General features: G+C 53.4%; 1 protein-coding gene across 1 annotated transcript in view; it reads right to left on the reverse strand.

The window, feature by feature from the left end:
* Positions 1 to 26,505, reverse strand: part of LOC141990740 (semaphorin-3D-like) — a 45,182-nt gene that overhangs the window by 11,346 nt on the left and 7,331 nt on the right. Inside the window, exons 2-5 of the mRNA XM_074958303.1 lie at positions 11,530 to 11,764; positions 1,846 to 2,006; positions 1,335 to 1,397; positions 764 to 883 (exon numbers count right to left, since the gene is read on the reverse strand). Coding sequence (XP_074814404.1) covers positions 764 to 883; positions 1,335 to 1,397; positions 1,846 to 2,006; positions 11,530 to 11,662 — 477 coding nt within the window. The 5' untranslated portion in view covers positions 11,663 to 11,764. The remainder of the gene's footprint in view (positions 1 to 763; positions 884 to 1,334; positions 1,398 to 1,845; positions 2,007 to 11,529; positions 11,765 to 26,505) is intronic.

Genomic DNA, 26,505 nt, shown 5'->3' on the forward strand with positions numbered 1-26,505 from the left:
GGCAGAGGCTGGGAGTGAACTGATCTGAGCGGCTTTGGGGCAGTCCTGCCAGATTTCAAAGTCCACATTGTGTCAGATGCACATGCTTGTATGCTGGGGTCTGAGCCACGTTGGGCCCGCTTGGCCGGCCACTGCCAAATTAGCAGCACTTAGTATGGATCGGATGGGTGTGTTCACGGGGCCGGGGGCAGAAGCAGACATGGTCCCTGTTCCCTAAGAGCTCATAATACATGGAAGGTCTTGGGGGTATGACCAGGCAGGGATGCTGCTGGGCACCAACCCAAGCTGGCCGGGTTAAGCTCATCTGGTGAGAGACTAAGGGCCTGGCCTGGGTCGCTCAGCTGCTGTTGGCCTGGGAGCAGCTGATGTCTGGAGAGGATTGACCCTTACGAGGGATGCGTGTTCCCCAGGGTCCCGCTGCAGGAATGCCTCCCTCCTGCTGCTGGGGGAGAAAGGGGAGTGAGCACCCTCTCCTAGGCCCCCTACGCTGCCCCCCTCCTGAGGTCCTTCATGCCACCTGCACAAAACATGCTACCAGGTTCCTTGCGCTAGGTGCAGAGCTTGGCACGGGCAGGTTCTGGGGTCCCTCTTGCACCACCTAGGAGATTGTGCACCCCTCCCCTGCAATTCCTCATGCCCCACCAGAGAGGAGAGAGTGGGTACCCTGGGATTCATCATGGAGCCCAGTGGGGATGAAGGCACACCCTGGGATCTTCTCACTGCCCTTGGCCCAGGCAAATTCACCCTCCAGGGTCTCTCTCACCTGTGCCCTGGATCCGAGCTGGACGAAGGCGCAGATGGGCTGGTACGAGCCAGTCCCGCAGGCAAACACGTGGCTCCTGTTGAACGGCTGGAGAAGCCGGATGAAATTGGCGCATTCTGTCTGCTCGGGAAGAAAAGGTTCCTTCAAACACCAGCACCATTGCCCTGGGCCTTTGTGCTCCAGATCCTCCCCCTGGAGCCCCCTCACCTCTTCTAACACTGGTCTCCAGCATATCCCCACCCCAGGGCACGGGAACACCCTGGCGCCATTTGCTGTACACTTCTCCATAGGTCTGCTGATGCCCAGAAGAGTGGGCAATGTCTGGCTAACACTAGCCCTGGGGACAAGGCCAGTGGCCTGGTGGCCCCGACCAAAGCTGTATGCTTACTGTCCCCATTGTTAAAGGTTACATTGGGTCGAAGGGAGCTGTGCCGGCAGCCTGAGCTCCCACTGGCTACAGATCCATGAGCCTCCTGCTCTCGGCAGGGTGGACTCACGTGGGTCAGGCAGATTCCTGCCTGGGCCTTGGCTCACTGAGCTTTGAACAAAGGATGTTGGGGTCCTGCTTTACCTCTGCGTTCTTCCCAGCGAGCCGGCAGCGCTCCACCTGCTCCTTGCGGGCTGGCCAGAAAACCTGCAAGAGAAAGCACCGGCCTGGGAGTGTTACTCCAGCCTCCTCTCCTCCTCCTCCGTGGTCCTGCACCAATGGGGCTGCGCAAAGGGGCTGGAGCTGCTCCCCAAGAGCGCGCCATGCTCCATCCTGCTTCCCTGACGTGTGCTAAGCAAGGGCAGGTGCATGTCAGTACATACAATCATAGCCCAGCCAGCCAGCGGTGCCACTCCGTGGGGCAATGTGAATGAGCAAATGCCACCCTGAGGGCTGCAGTGTGCACCAGGGCTTGCATGCTCTTGGGTGTAATGCCCCCCCGTAATGGCAGCGTATAACAGGCCTTTGGTCGCTGACTTTGCAGTACCGGTGCCCCCTCCGGCACACAGAGCTGTGCTCCCGGCTCCCCAGGCTGCTGGGAAGGGTTAAGCCAGGCTGCCTTGGGACCGCGTTTCCATGCCCACCCGGCACTGACCTTCTGAGGCTCCTCATTTGGCCTGTCCAGATGCAGCAGGAAGATGTGGTTTTTGGCTCCCACCATCAGCCACGCCCTGGTCTCATCCACCAGGAAGGACTGGAAGGCCAACCCATCCCCTGAGCCCAGCAACAGGCGGGAGCTGTTGGATCTCAGCAGGTCTGCAGAGCAAAGGGGGAGGGATCTGTCACCCCCATACACAGGAGGGAGCCCTGACCACATCCCTCCCCCAGGAGATAGTGAGCACTATCCCACCCGGTCCCGCACTCTCCCCGGGAAAGTCCTCTTTACCCCGACCCCGGAGGAGTCCTTGCTACCATGAACACCATACCCGTGCGCCCTGGGGAAGGACTGCACTACCCCAGGGGATAGCAAGCATTACCCCTGCCCCCACCCATGGGAGACAGCAAGCACTGCTAGTAGCTGCCCTTTCCCCGACACCAGGGCAAGATGGCCCAGCCCACGTCTGGCCAGTAACCAGTGTGGCCTCTGGCAGTCCTGGCCTGCTGTTCCCTCCCAGAGAGCAGAGTGTCCCACAGGTCAGGACAGCTGGCTGGCCCCACAGGAGACAAGCAGCTGCTATAGTTGGGCCCACCCAGGGTCATGGCAGCTCAGCTTCGAGTGTCACTGACCTTGCAGTTCAATGGCGCCATGGGGCCTGGAAGAATTTTAACCATTGCAGCAAATCCCCAATTCTCCCCAGTCCTGTTCCCCGGGCACTGCGGGCTGAGAATGCAGGACGGGTCCATTTTGCATTTCTAGTGGAGGGATCCCTGAGCAGAGGCTCAGTGGAGTTTCTATAGAAAAGCCCTCAGTCATTCCCCTGGTGAAAGTAGCCTTGAAATTAAAGGCTGTATTAAACCGGCGGCTGCTGCTTGATTTACGGGGTGATTGTTTGTGGTGTTGCAGGACTCATTTCCCTAGGTGAGCTGGGCCCCACCTCCTGGGTCAAGGGGAATCTCGACAGCTTCTAAGTCCATCTCCCTCTCTCTCCTGGGGAACCGCAGCGTTCCCCAGCCCTGGCCCAGGCCGGCTCGGGGGAGATGTCAGAGGGCCCTTGGCACAGGCGGGTGAGAGCAGCACAGAAACTGGAGGTGGCAAGGCCCCAGGAGGTGATCTCCTGGCGCCATTGCACTGTGGAATCCGTTTGCAGGGGCATGTTCCAATACTTTGTCTGTTCTGCTCTACTGCTAACGTCCCAATGGATGGGGCTGTCACCGCTTCTCTAGGGAGAGTATTCCCCAGTCCCCAGCCTCTCTGCGCACCGGCAGGACTTTGCCCCTGCTTGTCTTCTCCTTTATTTGCTAAGCACTGACCACATGCTTTGCTCTGCACAGAGCCAGCCAGTCCCTGCCCGGGGAGCTTACACTCTTAACCTCCCCCTACTGCTGCTTGGTCCATCCTGCACCATTCCTCAGCCTCAGTGTCCCTCAGCAGACATGCCTTCAGACTGCTGAGCCAGCGGGGATCTGGAAGCTCTTCCCCTCCCCCTTGAAACTGTAGGGGAGTTTAAGCCCTGGATTAGTCCAGCTCAGAAAGTAGCTTTTAGAGCAGCCATTTGCTGACAGGCCAAGCCCCGGATGGCAAGATTCCTGGGAGCAACATTGGCTGAACGAAGCAGAGGAGCCAGCGCAAAGCCCACTCCTCCACCTCCCACTCCTCCTGCCACCCCACCAGCGGACACAGGACCACGGACTCGGTGCTGCTTTGGAGAAAGTGCTAGCAGGGTGAGTGCCCTCAGGCGAGGGGGCAGGACTGGGCAGCCACTGCCAGGCTCCCGATCCTCCTCTTCCCCCCGGGTCTGTTTGCACGCGGCAGCCAAGGCGATGGACCGAGTGGTGATTGAGTGCCCTAGGCATGAGCTGGACTGGAACCCAGCTCGCTCTCCCATTGCTATAACATCCCCCTTGGCTAACAGCAGGAATCGCTCGTCTGGCTGCAAAGCAATCAGGAGACATGGACGCACATAGGGAGCAGCGACATGAGGCCATCTGGCCGTACTCTCTCTCTTGCCCACAACCACCTCATCTTCACCTGTGGGGACACTTCTGAGCCTCAGGTGTCTGGCTCCCCCTTCCTGGCTGAGTTCCAGGGGTGCTTGGGGTGGGGTGGGGGAAATCTTCCACCTTGGCTAATCGTCCCTGAAACATTGCCCAGTCTAGCCTGAGCCTGGATAGGGGGCTGCGTGGGCATTAACGAGACATGTATCAGTCTGGGGGACACAGCCAAATCCACCCCCCTGTTGTTCCAGGGATGTGCATGGAGTTTTGCTCTGATTAAGTGCTGACCACACGCTGTACAAAACCCAAACGTCAAAGCAGCCGCTGCCCTGGAGAGGTTACTCAGTAGAAGACTGATGCAAACAGACAAGAAGTGATGGGAGGCCCAGAGGGAAGAGTCACCTTAGGGCATTTAAAACCCTTAACCAATCACTTTCCTATGTCTCTTGGAGGAATCTGACTGAGGCGAGAGTGCTGGCCCAGTGCACTGCAAGGTCATGCGAGGCTGAGGGGGCTTGGAGGAAGGTCGGAAGACAGGAGTGGAAGAAGGAAACAAGAGAGGAGACGAGGCAGGCGTTACTGGCTGAGTGACGGGGCTGGGGATGCGTAGGAGATGAGATGCGAGTCCTAGGTCTGGGAGAATCTGTGCAGGACCTTGAAATCCACAAAGATGGGATGAACTTGGTTGTCTGGGAAGCAAGCATGCCAGCATGTGTCTGTGCAGGTGTGGATCTGTGTATGTGGGGGCACGGGTGCCTGAGATGGGATGCATGGAGAGACATGCTAAAACAGGCCATGGGATTGTAGACTGTTTCTCTTTCCCTGTCGCCCCATTCCCAGGGGACAGGGGAAGCCAGGACCTCTTTTTCTTCAGGACAACTGCAGCGAGCTGGAAATTCCACTGACATCTGCTCAGCCCAGCAGGGCAAGAGCAGCCGCAGCATTTGCAGCAGGCAGGTGCTGGTTCTCAGTCTCTGTACGAAGAGAGCGCTTCAGTCAAGGCAGTTCAATGGCAAATCAGTTCCCCGGCTCAGCCCAGCTCAGCCTGGCTAATGACTGGGCCTGTCATTTCATACGCAGCGAGCCAGGGAAGTTCCTTGCCACTAACCATTCTTGCTGGGAGTGTCCTATAACTAGCCAGGGGAGGCATTCTTCACCGTGTACTTTCTTACGGCTGGCATCATCACTTGCTAGCTGTATCTCCAGTGCCGTTTACCTGGCTGCAGCCTGGCGACCTCTGTGTGCTTTCCCCACCCCCATGCCGAGGACAAAACTTTTCAAATCTGCCTAGGGAATCTGGAGTCCAGTGTTTGTTGGAACGGGGCAGGTGAGCACAGTCCGAATGAGCCAGAGTGGGGAACTCGCCCTCCCCCAAGCTGATGATCACTGCCCTGTGAGTGACCCCAGGCGGGAGCTGGGCAGGACCCAGAGCCACAAGGCATTCACCGGCCTCTGAAAAGGCTGGATGTTTCCGTGGAGGCAGGGCTCCTCCCCTGACCCTGCTCACCCAGAGTGAAATGTAGGCCAGGTCCATTGAGGATACAGAACAGAGTGAGGGGCAGGGGCAGGTCAAAGGTTTATCCAATACACTCCCCCACCCTGCTTCATTAACCAGAGTAATGCAATGAGGTCCCTAGGGCGATAGAGCCCAGGACGCTCCCATTAGCACTGCTTCACCTTCTGACCTCCCTCATGGGCAGGGGAGAGGTCAGCCAGGATTCATGGTGGGGTTCACTCAGGCCCGCTGTGTTCTTTGGGGCTAAGATTCAATCTGGCCTCCAGGCAGGATGAATTGTCCCGCATTTGCAGCATTAACTCCATCGCCATGATCTCTAGTTTCAGATCCTCCTCCCTGTAGCTTGGCTTGTCCCATTCCCTTCATGAAGAGGTGGGTGGGAATCTGACCCAGTTTGTCCCACTCATGAAACAAACCTGGGCAGGGAACTGATCAGTTAAACAGGAAGTCTGAGGGGGCTGGGAAAGGGGTGGAGCAGGGAGATCCCCACTGTGTGTGGCTGGGAGAGCCCAGGTACCCGCTCCTTATCTGCAGATGAGGCATCATTATCCCCCCAAGCATATTTACATTCCTGGCCAGGTCCCCCATAACCACTGCAGCCTGCTGAGCATCTCTGCCCAACCTTCCTCTGAACTGTGCTCACCACGAGGGCATCCGAGTGCCTCCCGGGCCTGAAGCGTTGCTCTTCTCGGAGAGCGTTCTCTCTCCTCCCCATCGCAGACGGGCCAGCGCTGAAACCCTGAGCCGAACACCCCAAAAGCATGGGGACAGTCTGGATTTGAATCAAGCCTTTTGCTGCCTTTTGCTGCCAGTGTGAAAGGAGTCCATTGGGGCCACTTAGTGGTGTGTGATACAGATAACTGCCTGCTGGGAACAGGAATGAGGCCCATGAACACACTGTGTGCCTACACCACCAACCAACCAGCCAATGGTAACAACGTCCAGCCCCTAACAATCTGTGAACCAGTGACCTGCAGGCAAAGGGCTCTGTAGCCCGCGTCCAGTCGCCTGGAACGTTCAGCCCTCTACGTTAAGAGCAGATCACGCAGCGTTAAGGTGTAACCGCATTGCTGATATGTAAGCCCAGAGTAACGACACCATCCCAGATAGAAAGACACAGCCCAGTCCAGGATTTCAGCTGGCTTCAACGCTGGCCTGTCTGAAGCAGATTGAAGTAGCATTCACTTTCTGAATGCCGATCAGCGCAGGCCAAACACCAAGAGGCTGGTAGTGCTTCCCGTCCAGTAATGTAACTTACTGATGTGCATGTGGTACAGGTCCCCCTCTGTGACTATCAATGGGATACGAGGTGTTGCATGCAGCCCCAGAGTTCAAGCAGCTCATGTTTTCAGCTCTGGAGGTCCCTAGTTCAGGCCCTCCCACGTCTGTCACAGGAGCAGTTGCGTGGATTTTTTCAGGAAGGCCGGCATTCTATTATAAGCCGTCCGATGGCGTTATTGTGGTGTGAGGGGTCATATTGCTGCTTAGCCTTATTGTTCTGCGCCGTGTTCCCCTGTGCACCATCCTTCCTTTGCTCTCCCTGCCTTAGGTCTGTCATTTCCTTTCCGAAAGCCTGTCTGTGTTTCTCCCCACCCCCATTCAGCCCACGCCCCTCCCCCATGCGGGGCTCTGACGATAGCTCGGCTCCCAAGAGGCTCTGGGGCGGAGGGAGTCTGGGAGGTTTCTTTCCTCTGGGGTTTTTGAAACCTAGACTTGTCAGGCCGTTGTGGCCTTGACCCTGCTACGTGTGGTCTGTGAGTCACACCTCCTGCCATTGTCTGCGTTGTCCCCAAGCCGGCTTGAGGCTGGGAGCTTCCTCTCCCAGCTCTGCCCACAGCACGAGGGCCGCTCTGGCTTTGAAGAAGGAAGCCCTCCTCGGTCCTCTCCTCCAAACAATCTCTGCTCCCGCCTGGCCAAGGAAAGGAAGATCTAGCCATTGTATTTCTGAGACGTGTTATCGATGCTGGCAATCGCCCAGCGGTGACCTGCTCTGGAGCATTGTGCTTCCTCACCGGATGCTGCATGGCAGACAGTGTGTGCAGGCAGCCCTGACCAGGGCCAACTTCTCCCCCCACTCCCTTGTGGTCCTTGGTTTCAAGCCTGAGTTCTGGTGGCTCCCCGCAAACCCCCAAGGCATCTCCCGGCTTGAGTGCCAGTCTCTGCCCAGTCAGTTCTGTACTGAGAGTGCATCACCCCTAGACCACAGCCAGTGGGCCATTACCTCAGGCTTGGCGTCCAGGAGACAGAGTTTTGGGGAGCTCTGTGTTTGATGAGCATCCAGTCTAAGTCCCCCTTGCACCTCAATTAGACAGCCAAGCAACTGGCTCTCTTCTCTGGGAATGAGAGGAGACCTATGGTCACAGGTGTCATCCCTGCCCTGCCCTGACGTGCCACCCGTGGTCCTCACCTCTGCCCTGAGGCCACCACCGTCATCCGAGTTCTTCCTGCAGCAGAACCACTGTCCTCAGCTAGTGTGAACTAAGCAGGCTTGTGCCTGGCTGGAGTTTGGATGGGAGGCCTCCAAGGAAGCCTGGCTATGGTAGCATTGCTGGTGGGGCAGTTCAGTAAGTGGTGCTCATCTGTGTCTGCACTGATCCAATGGCCCAGCATGGAGCTAGGGTGTGCTATGATGCTGCTGGATGAAAATCAGAGAGCGTCCCGACCCCTTTGTCATTAAAGAGCCCTGTCTCAGGCTGAGCTGGCCTTTAAGGGGGTGGGAGCTCAGCCCACTTTCCCAGCTGAAGGGGGTCACGTAGGAGAAGATTGTGACTCAGAGCCAGGCCTGCGGGAGTATAAAGGGCGGCCTGAGGGTGAAAAGCCATCTCCAGCAGAAGGGAGTAGAGCAGCTTGCCTTAATTCCCAGGCAAAAGGCCTGGGGTGTGGAAGAGCGGCCAACAGGAGACCCTGGGTCAGGGGAAGGTCCTGATTTACATGTGGAGCTGAGGTTAAACTGTTTTACTTGGAAAAAGCAGAAGCCAAGTCCTGAAGAAAAGGGACTGAAAGGCAGTGAAGGCTGCAAGGTCTCGGAGGCACTGGCTGGTGAGTTGGGCCTCTGCCTTACAAGCCCATGCTGGTTTTCCTGAGAGCAGGAATGCTGAATTCCAGCAGCCTGTCTGGATCCCAACTCATGAGTAAGCTATGCAGATTAGTCTTCACTCCCCCATCCTCTAAGCTGTTGTGTAGTTTTGCTGTGTGCTGTTCACGAGCTAGTGCATTCTATACCAGAGGTGGCTGCATATCATTGCTGGGCCTTGGAGCCCTCCACAGAGTCTGTAAAATGCTTCAGAATCCTTTTGGCTGAAAGGGGCTATGTGGTACATGAACGTAAGAGTGTTGTCAGTAGCTGTGGCATCGAAATATCGCACCATTAGGATGGGTGCTTGCATACCCCGGTGATGAGTGCAGTATAAATAACTAGACAAATCATCATCTTTATGTCACTAGCTGAAAGAAGGTCAAGGGCAGATGTGGTCCAGTTGCAGAATTAGCAGGGGTTCAGGGAGGGGCCTGGAATGGCTCTCCTCAGAAGAGACTGAAAAGATTGGGATTGTCCCCTTAGAAAGGAGATGAATAGGAGGGGATGTGATAAAGGTTTGCTTGCTCCTGCCACAGTGCAGGACCTCTCAAGGTCCCTTCCAGCCCTACGTGTCTATGAAAGGCTATAAAACCATGAATGGGATTGTCATAAATATAAAGGGAAGGGTAACCACCTTTCTGTATGCAGTGCTATAAAATCCCTTGTGGCCAGAGGCAACATCCTGTTACCTGTAAAGGGTTAAGAAGCTAAGGTAACCTCGCTGGCACCTGACCAAAATGACCAATGAGGAGACAAGATACTTTCAAATCGGGAGGTGGGGGGAAACAAAGGGTCTGTCTGTCTGCGTGATGCTTTTGTTGGGAACAGATCAGGAATGCAGTCTCAGAACTTCTGTTAGTAAGTAAGCTAGCTAGAAATGAGTTAGATTTCCTTTTGTTTAATGGCTGGTAAAATAGCTGTGCTGAATGGAACGTATATTCCTGTTTTTGTGTCTTGTTGTAACTTAAGGTTTTTTTGCCTAGAGGGATTCTCTATGTTTTGAATCTGACTACCCTGTAAGGTATTTACCATCCTGACTTTACAGAGGTGATTCTCTTACCTTTTCCTTAATTAAAATTCTTCTTTTAAGAACCTGATTGATTTTTCATTGTTCTTAAGATCCAAGGGTTTGTGTCTGTGTTCACCTGTACAAATTGGTGAGGATTTTTATCAAGCCTTCCCCAGGAAAGGGGGTGTAGGGCTTGGGGGGGATATTTGGGGGGAAGATGTCTCCAAGTGGGCTCTTTCCCTGTTCTTTGTTTAAAAGGCTTGGTGGTGGCAGCATAGGGTTCAAGGACAAGGCAAAGTTTGTACCTTGGGGAAGTTTTTAACCTAAGCTGGTAAGAATAAGCTTAGGGGGTCTTTCATGCAGGTCCCCACATCTGTACCCTAGAGTTCAGAGTGGGGAAGGAACCTTGACAGGGATAGAGAAGGGAGACTGGGAACTTCTGTTCTGCCTCATGACATGTGAACAAGGGGACTGTCAATGAAATGGAAAGGTGGGAAATCCAAAACTGACCCAAGCTTTCCCCCAATGTACAATCAGCTTGTCTTGCCCCAGGAAGTTAAGAACTGTCTATATGGATAACGAGGCTAGCTAGTTAACATAACTGATGAGAGCAAAACTTCTGGAAGTGATATTAGCCCCCATGGTTTGAGCCAAGCTCTCACTACCAAGCACCAGATTCTTGCACCTTTCTCTGCAGCATCTGGTGCTGGCCTCCAGTTCGCTGGGCTAGATGGACCTCGGGAGTGAGCCGGTCTGGCAATCCCTTTGTCCCTAAAAGGAACTCAGCATGATGCCTGTCTGGTGGCCCCTTTGTGAGACCAGCTGAGGGTTTCAGTCCAGTTCCTTGTGGATGTGTGCCCATTTCACAAACCTGCCGCTGCGCTGGGAGCCTCAGCAGAGAGGCCGAGGGCTGACGCTGTGGTGTGTGAACTCACCCCTACAGAGAAGAATTTGGGGCTGTGATGAGAGCTAAATCTCCGGCAGCACGAAGGGTGAATCCTCACTCCCTCCCACACAGCTGGAATAAACAGGCTGGGCACTGAGTAGGAACCCTTGCCGCAGGCCGTAGTGCAGCAATGACTGCTGCATAGCTGCTGCCACCTCTCTGGGCTGCCATCGCCCCTTCCTTGCAGGGTGCTGGGCAGTGGAGCTGTGTAGCCTGCAGATCCCCCAGTTCCTCCCTGGCCCACCATAAGAGTGCTGGGGTTGGGGTTGCAGGGAGCCCCCACAGAGCTCTGTACCACAGAGGACAGGGAATACAGCCTCCCTGCATCCATGTATTGGGTCTTGGTTGACTGAGCCTCACAAAGCTGAGTTAAGTGACTCGCTTGAGGCGACGCACAGAGTCAGTGGCAGAAGCTGGCTCGCTAGATTCCCAATGACCTGCTCTAACCACTAGACATGCTTCCTCCCAGGTGAACTCTGTTCCCGCCCTCACACTGAAGTCCATACGCTTTCCCCCATGCAATTGAACAACGTGTTTTGTTGCGTGGCCTGTGTAGCTAGAGGCTGCCCAAGGCCTCCTGCAGTGTGTGACGTTTCCCCGTGGCGAGGGCTGGCCCTGCCCCTGTGCGTTACACAGTACATGGAACATTATAAAGCAATGTACGCTGAGTCTCAGGGTGAAATGGGGTATTTTTAGATCCCCTCCTGTGCCCCAAGGGCAGCCCGAGACTTCCCCTCTGGGCCATTCCCTTTCCAACCCCCATCCCTGACAGCAGCAGATAGACGGGCATTGCCTGAGCCCCTTGGGGTGGTGGCATTCTCTGAGCTCTCTGGCCATGCTGGTGTCCCCCCAGGCCATACTGCAGTCAGCTGAGCTCAGCCTCTGTCGGGTTCTGGTGCCTCACTGGCCACAACTACTGCAGGGCAAGAAGCCCCATTGTAGGGCTGATATTGGCCCCACCCAAACCCTATAGTCCAGATCCTCCTCCCCCCACCCATTCCCACCAGCCCTGGCCTCACTAGCTGCCAGTCAGCTTGGCTACCTGATGCTGCTTCTAGATCATTCTGAACAGGGCATGAACCCCAAGGAAATCCTGGCTCTGACTGCAGGGCTGATCAGCCGCAGGCTCCCCCCTACCTTTGTACGAGAGGCGAAGGCGAGGGACATCTTGCTTCCAGGCACCACCATTCCCAATGCTCAGCAGGAGAATCCAAATCAGCAGGGCAGGGGCAGTGGAGAGGTGCCGCCTGCTAAAGACTAGGGCTGGCATGCTGGTGGATTCTCTGGCCGGGGGCTCCTCTCTCAGCAGGGAAAGCTGCTCCTCCCTCCAGGGAGCATGTTCTGCTGGGAGAGATTCTGGTGCCACTTCCAGCTGAAAACAGAAAGGAAGGAATTTTGCATCTCTCTTGGCCATGCATTTAGCAGGGCTGAACAATCTGGGCTCTTGGCCTGCATGTGCTGAGCTCCTGCAGTTCTCATTACTGCCTGGGAGATTGTTTTAAGTCAAGGTGATTGAAGTCAGTGATTTAAATCATGATTTCAATCATCAGGTGGGAAGCCTTGATTTAACTCATTGATTATAATGAACTTTTCCATTTGCATTTCAGTTACTTCCTAAAGAAATGTTTCAGAGTAACAGCCGTGTTAGTCTGTATTCGCACCTTTTCTTTTTCCTAAAGAAATGTGCATTCTCACTGGTTGATGTAATCATTTAAAACATGTTGATTTAAAACTAGAGTCTTTGCACTAGACACGTTACAACTTTTTGCTACGTCGGAGGGTACACAATAACTATAAACATTTATTTAAGCAATTCTGTAGCTTATTATTTTCAGATTCTTGTTACTTGTACACTTTTAGTATGTTTGGAAATGGTGAATGATATATTGCTTATTTACAACAGAATTAGCTTTTGGCTCATGATTTGGGCCGAGCTGCATTAGGATGGTAACTGGAATTGAATTAAACACATAACGGCAAATACAATTTATTTTTATTAAACAAAACAACTTTAAATGTTTTGGCCACATAAACATCTCTTATCAAAGCATGTTTCGCATTTACAACTAAACGCCAATAAGTTTCGGCCTTAACATATTTTGGGTTAAAATCAGATTTCCTTTTAAACAGGTTTATTTTTAAAAAGAAAAATGCTATAATGTAAGTAACAAAATAAAAAATGTCTGATTTTAAATAAAAAAATCTAATTTAAAATTTTTTCAAAAAAAAAATCTTAAAAAAAAAAAAAATCCACTCGGCTTTGCTGGCTTGGACCAGCAAAGAATTAATTGCATCTGAGAATTAATTGCATCAGTGGCAATAGAAACTCTGGCACCAGTAGAGGAGTCGTGGGACAAACCCCAGCGCAGGCATGCTGCACCTTTGTAAAAACCACTTGCACGTGTGGTGTTGCATCGGTGTGGGAAGAGCAGCACAAATCCCCCCTGTCGGCAAGCTGTCAGGCAATATCTAAAGGGAATCAGTTCTCCAGCTCCATCAATTCTCCAACAGCTGATCCCTGTAGGAGTGGGGCTGAAATCCCACCCTCCCATTCCTATTCACAGCCCCACCCAACCAGGAGCATTCTGAACTACGGAACTCCTTGTAAAGAGGGCTTTAAACCTGAGGGTCAGGCTCATTGGACTGATGGGGGGGTACAATCAGTATGGAAAGGCACAAAGAATCCCAAGCCCACACAGCAAGTCAGTGGCAGAATCATTGCTTAATAAGCATAGAATATCAGGGTTGGAAGGGACATCAGGAGGTCATCTAGTCCAACCCCCTGCTCAAAGCAGGACCAATCCCCAACTAAATCATCCCAGCCAGGGGATTTGTCAAGCCTGACCTTGAAAACCTCTAAGGAAGGAGATTCCACCACCTCCCTAGGTAACCCATTCCAGTGCTTCACCACCCTCCTAGTGAAAAAGTTTTTCCTAATATCCAACCTAAACCTCCCCCACTGCAACTTGAGACCATTACTCCTTGTTCTGTCATCTGCTACCACTGAGAACAGTCTAGCTCCAACCTCTTTGGAACCCCCTTTCAGGTAGCTGAAAGCAGCTATCAAATCCCCCCTCATTCTTCTTTTCCGCAGACTAAACAATCCCAGTTCCCTCAGCCTCTCCTCATAAGTCATGTGTTCCAGTCCCCCAATCATTTCTGATGCCCTCTGCTGGACTCTTTCCAATTTGTCCACATCCTTCTTGTAGCGTGGGGCCCAAAACTGGACACAGTACTCCGGATGAGGCCTCACCAATGTTGAATAGAGGGGAACAATCACATCCCTCGATCTGCTGGCAATGCCCCTACTTATACAGCCCAAAATGCCATTAGCCTTCTTGGCAACAAGGGCACACTGTTGACTCATATCCAGCTTCTCGTCCACTGTAACCCTTAGGTCCTTTTCTGCAGAACTGCTGCCTAACCATTCGGTCCCTAGTCTGTAGCGGTGCATGGGATTCTTCTGTCCTAAGTGCAGGATTCTGCACTTGTCCTTGTTGAACCTCATCAGATTTCTTTTGGCCCAATCCTCTAACTTATCTAGGTCCCTCTGTATCCTATCCCTACCCTCCAGCGTATCTACCACTCCTCCCAGTTTAGTGTCATCTGAAAACTTGCTGAGGGTGCAGTCCACGCCATCCTCTAGATCATTAATGAAGATATTGAACAAAACCGGCCCCAGGACTGACCCTTGGGGCACTCCGCTAGATACCGGCTGCCAACTAGACATGGAGCCATTGATCACTACCCGTTGAGCTCGACGATCTAGCCCGCTTTCTATCCACCTTATAGTCCATTCATCCAGCCCATGCTTCTTTAACTTGCTGGCAAGAATACTGTGGGAGACTGTATCAAAAGCTTTGCTAAAGTTAAGGAATAACACATCCACTGCTTTCCCCTCATCCACAGAGCCAGTCATCTCGTCATAGAAGGCAATTAGGTTACTCAGACATGACTTGCCCTTGGTGAATCCATGCTGTCTGTTCCTGATCACTTTCCTTTCTTCTAAGTGCTTCAGAATTGATCCCTTGAGGACCTGCTCCATGATTTTTCCAGGGATTGAGGTAAGGCTGAGTGGCCTGTAGTTCCCTGGACCCTCCTCCTTCCTTTTTTCATCATTATTCATTTGCTATTAAAATAGCACCTTGAGGACCTCAGCCAAGATCAGGGCCCTGTTGTGCTATGCACTATGCAGAGACAATCCCTGTTCTGTAGAGCTCAAGCTGGCTAAGTAAACCCAGGTGCAAGGAGAAGGGACTTGCCCACAGTGCTGCACTGTGGCATCGTTAATGATGTTTTTAGGATAGCCCGAATGTTTAGGTGCCCATCCCTATAGGATTTCAGTCATTTTACAGCAGAGCCAAACAGTTTCCAAGGGATGGGGAGCAGGTGTCCCCCTTCCCTCAGCATAGTCACCTCTGTCCTTGAGGAATCCCAAGATCACAGAGTGCACTAGCCGGGGAATCTAATGCCTGCAGGCTGCAGCTATTGAAAAGCCTGCTCAGAAAGGTACCTCTTGCATCTTGCCCAGATGGCAAGGCAGCCAGACCCTGTGCATGGGAGCGTCCTGCAGAGATAGGCTTGTATTGCAGCAGCACTGGCATGTGTGCAAGCAATGTGACAATTTTTGCAGTACTGGGGCCTGGTCTACAGTAGGAGGGTGAAAAATCCACATCCCTGAGAGACTGATCTCTGCTGACTTAATCCCTGGTGTAGACCATGCTTCCCCTGCCCTAGCTGCCGCCTCTTGGGGAGGTGGGTTACCTGTGCCAACAGGAGAATCCCTTCCCATTGGTGTAGGCAGTGGCTACAGCGGGGCAGACGGGCCTGTCATACACCCACCCTTAACTCCAGTGCTTTTTACTTGGTTTGGCTTGCCTGGGGGGTGGATGGGTACAGCCTGAGAGAACACAATTCCCCCCCACCCCCGCACAGCTGCTAACATGCTCACAGTGTCATGTCGAGGGGGGGGAGGGATAGCTCAGTGGTCTGAGCATTGGCCTGCTATACTGTTGTGAGTTCAATCCTTGAGGGGGCCATTTAAGGATTTGGGGCAAAAATTGGGGATTGGTCCCACTTTGAGCAGGCGGTTGGACTAGATGACCTCCTGAGGTCCCTTCCAACCCTGATATTCTATGCAGGCTAATACTTCTTGAGTGACACTAGTCCTCCAATCCCTTCCCACAATTTCCCCACCACGCACCCAGAAAGGTCAGAGGACATCTCCCACAATTCATGGGTGGATGATGTAGATGTTCAGGCTCTAGGACCACACCATAGTTAAACAGCCCCTTAGCTGGAGCCTCTGGAGTCTGCGTCAGCTGGCCTGCACCAGCTGTGGGGTTTTAATTGCAGTGTAGCCAGACCCTTACTGTTCTCTCTCCTTTGATTCACCACTTCAGTGCCGGGGCTTTGAGAGGCTGGCATCAAAGAGCCATTTTCCACCCTCATGACCACATTTCTTCCTGCCATCCCCCCAGAGCGGCTGCTGCTTGGGCCACCTGTCCCCTCTGCAAGGGGGAAGAAGAGAGGCTCGGGGGAACAAATAAAATGAGCAACAGTAGTGAAGAAAGGGAGTGTGAGGGGGGCGGGGGGGTGCTGTTCCAGCACCATGCAGGAGCAGCAACAGGTGTATCCCCACCATAGTGGCTCTTCTGGGCCTGGGCAATGCCTGGAGCACCGCTAGGCAGGGAGGTTGCCCTGGGTAACAGCATAGAGGGTGGCAGCTAGATGCACATACTGCATTCTGTCCTGATGAGTCTCCCCCCACCACCACCCCAGAGTAAATTGTAGGGATGTTCTCTCTCATGTGATATATTATATCCTCCTCTACATACAGTGATGCTTGCATTTCCCCCTCTTCGGCCTGGAGCTGCCTCTCCTGTCAGCTGGGTGTATGTGCACCCTGCCCTTTCCTGATGGACTAAAACCTGCACATGTTCCAGCATCCTGGCCAGGAAGCTGAGACAGCGGAGCTCAGCCTGAATGCTCCCCACATCCCCCCCCCAGGGGTTTGGGCAGAGCAAACCCAGTGCTCATCACAAGGCCAGGGCTGGGGCTGGCCTGAGACTCCTGCCAGTGTTCACTGGTTGCTGGAAGCCTTGGGAAAACGCTAGCTGGTAATTGCAGGCTGCTATAAATGGAATGTGCCTGTCTGGGGACAGCGCTGAGCAGTGGGAGGGAGCCCTGAGTGACCTGATGCCCCAAGATGGTCCTAGGTGGCTGCAGGATTGGGGGTGGGGGGGCAGATGGAGCAGAGCCCTGACCCTCCACAGCCTAGGATTGCGCCTGAACGACAACCCTGTGGGTTGGGTGGGGGAGCTGGTGTGTTTCACACGCCACCTCCAGGGGATGAAATAAAGGGGCTGGTGGATACCCTGTGCCAAGGTTCAATCCTGCATCTCCAGAAGTCAAGGGGAAACTCCTGCTGGGATCAGGATCAGGCCTCAAAATGAAATCCAAATAATAGAGGACAACTGCCCTCCCCTGCAAGAGGGCCAGTTCACTATTGCTATAAAGGATACGAGTCCAGGAGACTTTTACCTACTTGTGCTAGCCGTGAACATGGCCCAAAGTCTGCAAAAAGGCAAAGGTAACAGCCAGTGATAGTTAACCCAAAGCAGGTGGGCAGTCATTGCTAAAAGGTACAGGGCAAAGGAAGCACAGTTACAAAAATGGATTCCCTGTTCCCTTTATATCAGTGGCTGTCAACCTCTCCAGACTACTGTGCCCCTTTCAAGAGTCTGATTTGTCTTGTGTACCCCAAAGTTTCACCTCACTTGAAAACTACTTGCTTACAAAATCAGACATAAAAAGTGTCACAGCACACTATTACTGAAATATTGCTGACTTTCTCATTTTCATATAATTATAAAATAAATCAATTGGAATATAAATATTGTGCTTACATTTCAGTGTATATATAGAGCAGTATAAACAAACCATTGTCAGTATGAAATTTTAGTTTGTACTGATTTCGCTCATGCTTTTTAAGTAGCCCGTTGTAAAACCAGGCAAATATCTAGATGAGTTGATGTACCCCCTCAAAGACCTCTGAGTACCCCCAGGGGGTGCACGTACTCCTGGTTGAGAACTAGTGCTCTATACTATCCCAGGACTTAATTCAAGGCAGCTTCAAGCCAATGCTTCTTTGCCTTGGTATTGTTGGATATAAATCCTTCTTACAGTGCAAAAGGCTTAGGAAAGCCATTTTTCTCTCTACTGCCCTTGTTCTGTCTTTTTTGCTCCCAGTGTCTACTGTAGCAGTCTTTTAATGCAACTTGTGGAACTCCCTGCTGCAGGATGTTATTGAGGCAAACAGTATACCCAGGATCAAAAAGGGTCTAGGCACTTAAAGGAATAAAAGGAGCACCCACCATTACACTAGCTAGGTGGGGAAATTACAAGGCTCCAGGGCTGTGCACCTTCCTCAGAAGCATCAGAGGCAGGATGCCAGGCTTCACTGTTCCTTCAGGAGCAGCAATGCCTATGTTTGTGGCACTATTAGTGCAGCAGGTCAGGACTGAGGGGCATGAGCAGGGCGTTGTGGCAGCTCCAGGTTGTGCGATTAAGGGGTGCAGTGAAGTTAGCTTCCATGGTGTCTGTGTGGGGTAGTCCTCCCCCAGCTTGGCATTTGCTTTGTTAGGGGCTCCTTCAGTTCTGGAAACAGAATGTCAAAGATCATTTTCAACTAAAGTTGGCTCACCGATTTCTCTCCTCCCCTGGCAGTCCTTATGCTGGAAGCACGGCTCCCTGGTGGGCTTCCCCACACAGCAGTGTCCATCCACTCCATGCCAAAGAGGCACTTTGAGCTTCTCCACACAGCCAACTGGGCATGCAGCTGTGGGCGCTTCTGTGCCCCCCCTCCCCAGCACGTGTTGACTAGGGGCCCCGCAGCAAGCGCTGCTTCCCGCAGCAGTGCCCTGCCCATATCTATGAGGACTCCAGCAGAGGCATCCTTCTCCCAGCAGTATCCTGGCAATGCAGGCCTAGCAGGTTCTCCTCCACTCCACCCTGGGATAGAAACCAAGCAAGGGCTCCCCTGTACGAGTGATAACGGCCCCAAGCTATAAACCTCTTCCCAAATATACTCTCGGCGGGAGCTTGTCCCAGGCAGAGTTTATACGTACTCTGGGGGGGAAGCGGGTGTCCAGTGGATGGAAACAAGCTGCAGATGATGAATCCAAGCTTAAATTAAACACTCCCGACAGCTTTATGTAATCAACTGTCCAGAACGACAAGTGTGTTCTCACTCTGTTTGGAGCAGGGCGTGCTGGTGGGTGCAGGCGGCCGGGCAAGGGCACTTCTGCGTGTCTGGCTTCAGAGCCAGGACTGTGGCAGGGAAGACGCACCTGGATACTGTCAGTGGGAGCCGGGCCAGTCTTTGTGGGTTCTGGAGTCGGGGAGGGGGGGCAAGGTTTTGGTGAATTTTCTCTCTCATAAAAAAGGACCAGTGTCCCTGGGCAGAGCCAGTCATGATCCCAGGATGAGCCGTACACACCCCTTGCTTGACCTGCAGCTCCTTCACCTCTGTGCCAATGATCCGCCGCCCGGCCAGCAGCACTTCTGCCCCCTCCGCCCCACAGCTCTCCAGATGCACCTCAGTCTCGACCTACAGCACTCCCCCTGTGTTTACGGCCTGGCCACCCACCCCACAACTATGGCACGGCCCTTCAAACCTGAAAATTAGATTCCTCTGTAGAACAGTGCCAGCTTCCCAGCTATGCTGCTGTGGGCTGCAGCTACCAGCTGTTGTCTAGATACCAGTCCACCATGAGCTGCACTGAAACTGGACAGGCTTTTCACATAGGCAACCAAGCAGCCTTCAGATGGTTACAACTTAATCACTGTTGACCTGGGTTGGCTTTGAGCCATTGACTGGAGTCGTGCATTCCCGATCCCACTGGCCACCCAGGCTACCAGGGGAAGTGCCGCTCCCATTGCGCCAAGCTCAGACAGCACTCTGGGAGCAACAGATCGCAGGGCTGAGACTCAGTGACTTTGTCTGTGCGTCCTGTAGCATCGTTCAATGCGCCTCCATTAGAGCCGATCCCTGATCGAGGGATTTGTACCCATCTACAGGTGGAAGATGACCACTGTAGTGGAGGGTATAAACCCCACAAATGGGTTACCCCATAGAATTCCTCCCAAGGGCTGTAATTAGGAGTTATGGGAGGAAACTGAGCTAAGGAGCTGTCGACTGAATTTCAGGGAACCTGTATCCTGGCAGCGAGATCCAGGCTGTGGATCACCTCCCAAAATGGAAGCGTATGTTGCGCTTGAGCCTTCTGAGCTGTATGATGGCACCAACAGCAATGACAACATGCTCCCTGCTCCATCCCCCCAGCCCAATGGGGCCTGCCATGTGCGCTGCACTGCTCAGCAGTTCTTGATTGTTTCCTAAACGATCCAGAAACAACATTTGCAGGAGATTGCTGGCTCACGTTCCTGTTTGGAGCTAGATGGGCCATGCCCAGGATGATGGGGTCAACAGCTGGGTGCAGCTCAGGGGAGCAGCCAGTGGAGACAGCCAGAAGGGGGTTGCACGCAGTCTGTGAGCGTTACAGGGTGGTAAAGATCCCTGTGGTGGAAGAGGAGCCTCCTGCTAGATCAGGTTGTGGGTGACTCACTCTTAGGTTGCCTGAGATAGGAGAGCTCAGTGCCTTTTACTCCCCCTCCCCCAGATACCCGCTGCACTGGGCTGGCATTGCGCTGCAGTGTGGGAGAGCTAGGCACGAGTGGATTAGCCGCAGATCCTGTGCTTAAATCCAGGCTTCACGCTCCTGGGGGGCCTGATGCTGCAGTCCTGCTTTCACCTGCAGATGCTCTCCTGAGTCAGCAGGAGCTGGAGCCGGGGGCGCTAACGAAGTGACAGGTTCAGCCCGTGCTGGAAGGGATGGAGAGCATTGGGATGCGCTGCCACGCCCCCTGTGGCCATTTTGGACGTGCTGAGGATGGACTGCAGCGTCTGGATGGGGCAAGAATGGACGAGCTCATCAGGGCTGCAAGAGGGACTTGGATGGTATGTCTATGCTGCTATTAGACACCTGCGGCTGGCCTATGCCGGCTGAGTGAGGCTAAGGCTCGCGGGGCGTTTAACTGAGGTGGCTCGGGCTGCAGCCTGAACTCTGCGACCCTCCCACCTTGCAGGGTCCCAAAGCCCAGGCTCCAGCCTGAACCCAAATGTCTACACTGCAATTAAACAGCCCCTGGGCCTAAGTCAGCTGGCATGGGCCAGCCGTGGGTGTCTAATTGCAGTGTAGGCACACCCAGAGAGCCCCCCCAGTTCCGTGAGCAAAAGTGAATCATGCACTGAGTCAGGCCTTGCCTGCTGGAGAAAGGGTGACTGACAGGGCCATGAATGACCACCGTCCCACAAAAAGAATGAGGAGCACTTGTGGCACCTTTAGAGAATAACAAATGTATTTGAGCATAAGCTTTCGTGGCCTAAAGCTTATGTCTGTCTCACACTTGCTCAGGGCATAAGCAGGAGGCATTCCCAGGCCATCCTTCCCCCCTACTGTATAGCGCGTCGCTCTGGGGCTGTGCTTACTGGATCTAAATCGGGATAGGGGCCTCTCTCTGTGTATTCGTTCGAGTGGTGTATTAGTGTGCTGCTACTTGCATCTCCACGTACATGTTATGTGTAAGGGGTGGTACCAGTATGCATGGGCACATACTCCTCTGCATACATCTGTGTGCAGAGACACATACCTCTGTCTGTGGGCCCATGCCTGTGCCTCTGTAAAAACAGATGTGTGTGCACTTGTCTGCATGTACACGTGTGCTGAAATCTCTCTATGCTCCATGAATTCCACGGAGGTTTTAGTTCCTATGGTGAAGCATGATGGATTCCCCAGCAGCTGTGGCTGCTCCCTGCTTAATGCAGGGGCTCAGGGCAAGGCAGCTGTCCTCTTTCTCTAAATGAGATGACAAAGACAAAAATAAATGAGTTCCTTTCCCTCCCTGCCCCACTTCCCTACCCTGCTGCGTTTCCCCTGGTGCTTCCAGGCGAGGGGAACAGCCCTCCGTGCTGTGAGTGTGCATGGGTCGCTGGATGGCACGTACTGTTCGTGTGAGCCTTACGCGTACTTAACATCTCATCCCTTGTGGAAGTGACTTTAAGAGGCAGGAGTGTGAAGGCTGGGCCCAGAGCCCATGTGACAGCAAGACAGCCAATGCATGTACTGTACAAAAAGTGGCCCGTAACCTCCAGTTGTTTGGGGTGATACAGATGAGTCAGGAACCTGCCTGTGCAGAGTCCTGAAGGCGGACAGAGGGAGGGAGCAGGAGGAAGGGAGGAATTCTGCAGCAGCGCTCAAACTGGAGAAATGCTAACAGGGTATAACAGGCACATTCTGTGCAAGCTTCCCTCACACCTACTCTCTGCCAGGGCCCCTCCATCCTGACTTGTAATCCCCTGGCTACTCCAGCACTGCGACCCTCACACAGTCTTGCCTATGCCCCTCAGTCCTGATTGGCAAGATTCAATGCGGTTATCGCAATTATCACCCTGTGCAGATTTCTCCCAAAAGTGGCAACACGGAAGAGTGCTAAGTTCCAGGAACGTGAAGGAACAGGCTCTGTCTGCTCTCAGCACACACACCCCTGCCATGCTCCTCCTTTGGTTGAGCTGCTTTAGCTTTTCACCATCTGCCTTTCATACCTGCCAGGTAGGAGAACCCACCGCTCCCAGGTATGTGGTAATAACGACTGTAGCAGACACAGCTCCGTCCACCCGATAACTCAATGCCAGAGGGCAGCAGGTCTTGTCCAGATCAGGGGAACTTTATGGCTGTTTTGACACATGAGGCTGTGAGCTCTTCCTTCAGTTTTTATTCTATCTATGTCATGATGTAAAGAGTTCACAGCCCTTCCAGGGTTCAGCTGTTTTGTCAATTTCACTCCATATGCTGGGCCGTTGCCTTGGCTTTCTTCTCTTCCCCTATTCCGTGGATGGAACTGTGTCTATCAGAACTATGCCGAGTTCTCTGAGAACCCGGCAAATCCCAGCTGCCAAAACTGTCTCTTGCACTGAAAAGAACTTTCCATCTGTTCCATGGACAGGATCAGTGGAATCAGGACTTGGCAGGCTGCTCTCCAGGGAGCAGATCTTTGTCTGTCTGGAGAGGTCTCTGGGAGTTCTGCTCCCTGAGGTTCAAATCTGTGGCACCATGCCCCTGACAGCTTGTAACGCAAATGGGGAATGACTGAGCCCATTGATGGCCAAGGTGGTTAATACCACCCTAGGAGAGGTTAGGGAACTGGCTTCCCTCTAACAAGTGGTTGTTAATCCCATAATTTGGAAACTATTGTCTGTGGCTGGCGCACTTACCAGCTCTCTCTCTCTGTCTCTAACCTTCCATTCTTGAGCAAGGCCGTTGTAGTGTTGATCCCTCCCCACTTTGGTTTCAGGCCTGAGTAATGCACAAAGCCTGCACTTGTCTCACTGGCTGGCAGTGGGCCAAGGGGAGGTGTTAATGCTGATGCTTTCAGATCACTTGTCTGCCTTTGATAGTGTTGACCATGGGGTTTTGTTGACTTGCCTGCATGGAGCGAATCCCCACCTTCTAGGACCTGTCCACTCTTTCTCCGGCAGATAAATCCTGCTAGGAGGTAGTGGGCCAAGCTGGCATAGGGAGGTACCATCTGACCTCCCCTCTACCCACAAGCGTGGGTCTGGTCTGGCCCAAGAGCTGCAGGGAGCCTCCAGGTGCTGAGTACCTGTGGTCATTGCAGTCACTGCAGTGAGAAAAGGTGTCCCAACTGACTGGAGAGGACCTCCTGGGCTGCACCTACAACATAGGATTGACCTACTGCCTCCCTGAGGCCAAATTGAGTGACTGATTCTTGACCAGTGAATATGATGCCTCAGAGTAAAATCTAAGCCAGACAAAATATTGTATCACATGAGCCCCAATAGGGTGGAGAGCCTCTGGGACTGTGGCTCGGGATTCACCCATCCCTAGCTATCAATGCCACCTGTTCAGATCCTATCTGGTGGTTCGCACCGTTGCCATCTCCACACTGTCAACCCTTGATCTCTCGCCATCGAGAGCCCACTGTTTGGAAGAGCGGTGCATGAAATGGCCTGGCTCCCGCTTCCTTGACCAGCCTGGCAGGTCTTCTCTGTGGGGGGTAAGCCACAAGGCAAACTAAGCCAGATGGCAGCTGGGCCGCGTTTGGACAGTTTGAGAGGAAGAGGGCTGGGCTTCTCTCCAGACAAAGCCCAGGGTCAGAAATGCGGGACAAGTGTGTGGCAGCCACACCTCATGCTGAACCAGCAACGTGGTCCTGCTTTCCTGCCTGTTTGCCAGAATCCCCACTCTGATGAACCACTGACTCTGAAAAGCAAGAAAATGTGTGCAGCTGGTACCCTGCTCCTCACACTAGGCTCAGGCCTCTGCCCAGAGTACGCCTTCTTGGCTTCCGTGTTAATTATAGCAACAGCAAGCACTGCCGTGCTTTCCACCCCAATCCCCTCTTTCAGCATCCTGGAACCTCCTATACTTTCTGCCTTTGGGACCGAAGTTCTCTCCTTGCAGATGAATGGAGCGCTTGCTGGTTACAGTTTGAGGAGAGCCAATTCAGTCATTCTGAAGGACCAGGAGAAGGAATAAATCATGTTTCATCCCATGATTTAAAAAAAAAATCATCCTGCAACCTTTTGAGGAGAACACCACAGCTGAAACGACTGGTGGGAAGAAGTTGGCATTTGGCCTGGAAATAGCCCTGACAGAGGAGATGTATCTTTGAGTCTTCAGGTGAGAAATGGGTTTAGAATGAGCAAGTTGGGAGCCAGTGCATAGCGAACTCTGCATGCCTGAGACATTTGGCACAGAACTTTTCACCCAGCTCTTAGAATGTGCAGCCAGGGAAGCATTCACTGCACAAAGCATGCACGGCCAGCTCAGAGGAAAAGGTAAGTGAGGGGCTGAGGAAAGGACATCAGAGGAACCCTTGGCTTAGTCCTTCTGGAGGACATAAGGTGCAAAAGAGTGAGGTAGGGCTGCTGTCTACTCTTTAAGGCTCACAAGTGGCAGTTCTGCTGTGATGGACCATAGGAGCTCCACACCACACAGAGGGCAGAGGAGTGGGATTCCTTCCCACGACTCTCCTACCACATTCGGGACGGCATTCTGGTGGTGTTCAGATTAGGGCACTTGTGTGTTATTGCCAATTTTCTGCAAACCAACAGAGCTTTCAAGGTGTGGATAGCCTTAACTCTGCCCCCTCTTGTGTGTGCATCACATGGCCATATAGGAACTTCATCAGTGTCTCTATGTTGCACACTGTGATCAATCAGAACTTCTTGCAACCTCTGGCTCCAAGAACCCAGGCCCCTCCCACTGCAGAGAAAGGAGAGTCACTGATGGCAGTATAGAGTTTTCCCATGCAGTTGAGCCATCCATCAGAAGGCAGTGGTGCACCTAGTTACTTCATTACACTACTGACTTAATTCATAATGGTGTCAAGAGGTTTAAATGTCCTAATGTCTGAAGTGTGCTGATACCCTCTGATGGAGGGTGCTGGAGGCAAAGTGCCCACGTAGTGTATCAAAGAGCCTCTATCCCACCCACATCATGGAGTGTGACTGATCCCTAATGCGCTGCAGATTCCAGGACACACACACACACACACATTCCTGAGAGCTCTTTACACTGAAATCCTCTCCGCTGGGAAGAAACTGACACTTGTCACCTGTCTAACACATGGTCTCACACAGTACAAGAAGTCAGAGTCCCATGGAGTTTGTCCCTCTTTACCACTCACTTCATTAGACCTTCTGAGTTGAATCTGTAGGTTAATGCAGCAAATTCAGATGGGGGCTCCTGACCTCGGTGTGCTGGGTTTGAGAGATGGCCATTGCCAGGCATGATGCGCTGTTGCTAGTGCTTTTTACATCAGCCCTGCTCAAGATCATTTGATGCCCTAGCGGATAGAAATTTAAATGTATTCCATACCTAGAGAAGTGGGTGTTGCTGCAGTGTCCCAGCCTCTCAGACCTGGAAACATAGGTTCAAATCCTTGTTCAAGTCAAAACAGAAAATAAATGTGACGGTCTCAATGTCACACTTTTACTATTGAGCAGGAAAAGGGTGGGTTTGTGAGGGGAGCCCAGGGCTGGCATAGCAGGGGTGCCAGGTCAGGACTGAGGGCAGAGGCATAGCTGTGAGGGGGAGCTCAGGGCTGCCATAGCAGGGGTGCCAGGTCAGGACTGAGGGGCAGAGGCAGAGCTGTGAGGGGGAGCTCAGGGCTGGCATAGCAGGGGGTGCCAGGTCAGGACTGAGGGCAGAGGCAGAGCTGTGAGGGGGAGCTCAGGGCTGGCATAGCAGGGGGTGCCAGGTCAGGACTGAGGGGCAGAGGCAGAGCTGTGAGGGGGAGCTCAGGGCTGCCATAGCAGGGGGTGCCAGGTCAGGACTGAGGGCAGAGGCAGAGCTGTGAGGGGGAGCTCAGGGCTGCCATAGCAGGGGGTGCCAGGTCAGGACTGAGGGGAAGAGGCAGAGCTGTGAGGGGGAGCTCAGGGCTGCCATAGCAGGGGTGCCAGGTCAGGACTGAGGGGCAGAGGCAGAGCTGTGAGGGGGAGCTCAGGACTGGCATAGCAGGGGTGCCAGGTCAGGACTGAGGGCAGAGGCAGAGCTGTGAGGGGGAGCTCAGGGCTGGCATAGCAGGGGGTGCCAGGTCAGGACTGAGGGGAAGAGGCAGAGCTGTGAGGGGGAGCTCAGGGCTGCCATAGCAGGGGTGCCAGGTCAGGACTGAGGGGCAGAGGCAGAGCTGTGAGGGGGAGCTCAGGGCTGCCATAGCAGGGGTGCCAGGTCAGGACTGAGGGCAGAGGCAGAGCTGTGAGGGGGAGCTCAGGGCTGCCATAGCAGGGGGTGCCAGGTCAGGACTGAGGGGAAGAGGCAGAGCTGTGAGGGGGAGCTCAGGGCTGCCATAGCAGGGGGTGCCAGGTCAGGACTGAGGGGAAGAGGCAGAGCTGTGAGGGGGAGCTCAGGGCTGCCATAGCAGGGGTGCCAGGTCAGGACTGAGGGCAGAGGCAGAGCTGTGAGGGGGAGCTCAGGGCTGCCATAGCAGGGGGTGCCAGGTCAGGACTGAGGGCAGAGGCAGAGCTGT

Source organism: Natator depressus, chromosome 7 (assembly GCF_965152275.1).
Source record: "Natator depressus isolate rNatDep1 chromosome 7, rNatDep2.hap1, whole genome shotgun sequence".
Taxonomy (NCBI): Eukaryota; Metazoa; Chordata; order Testudines; family Cheloniidae; genus Natator; species Natator depressus.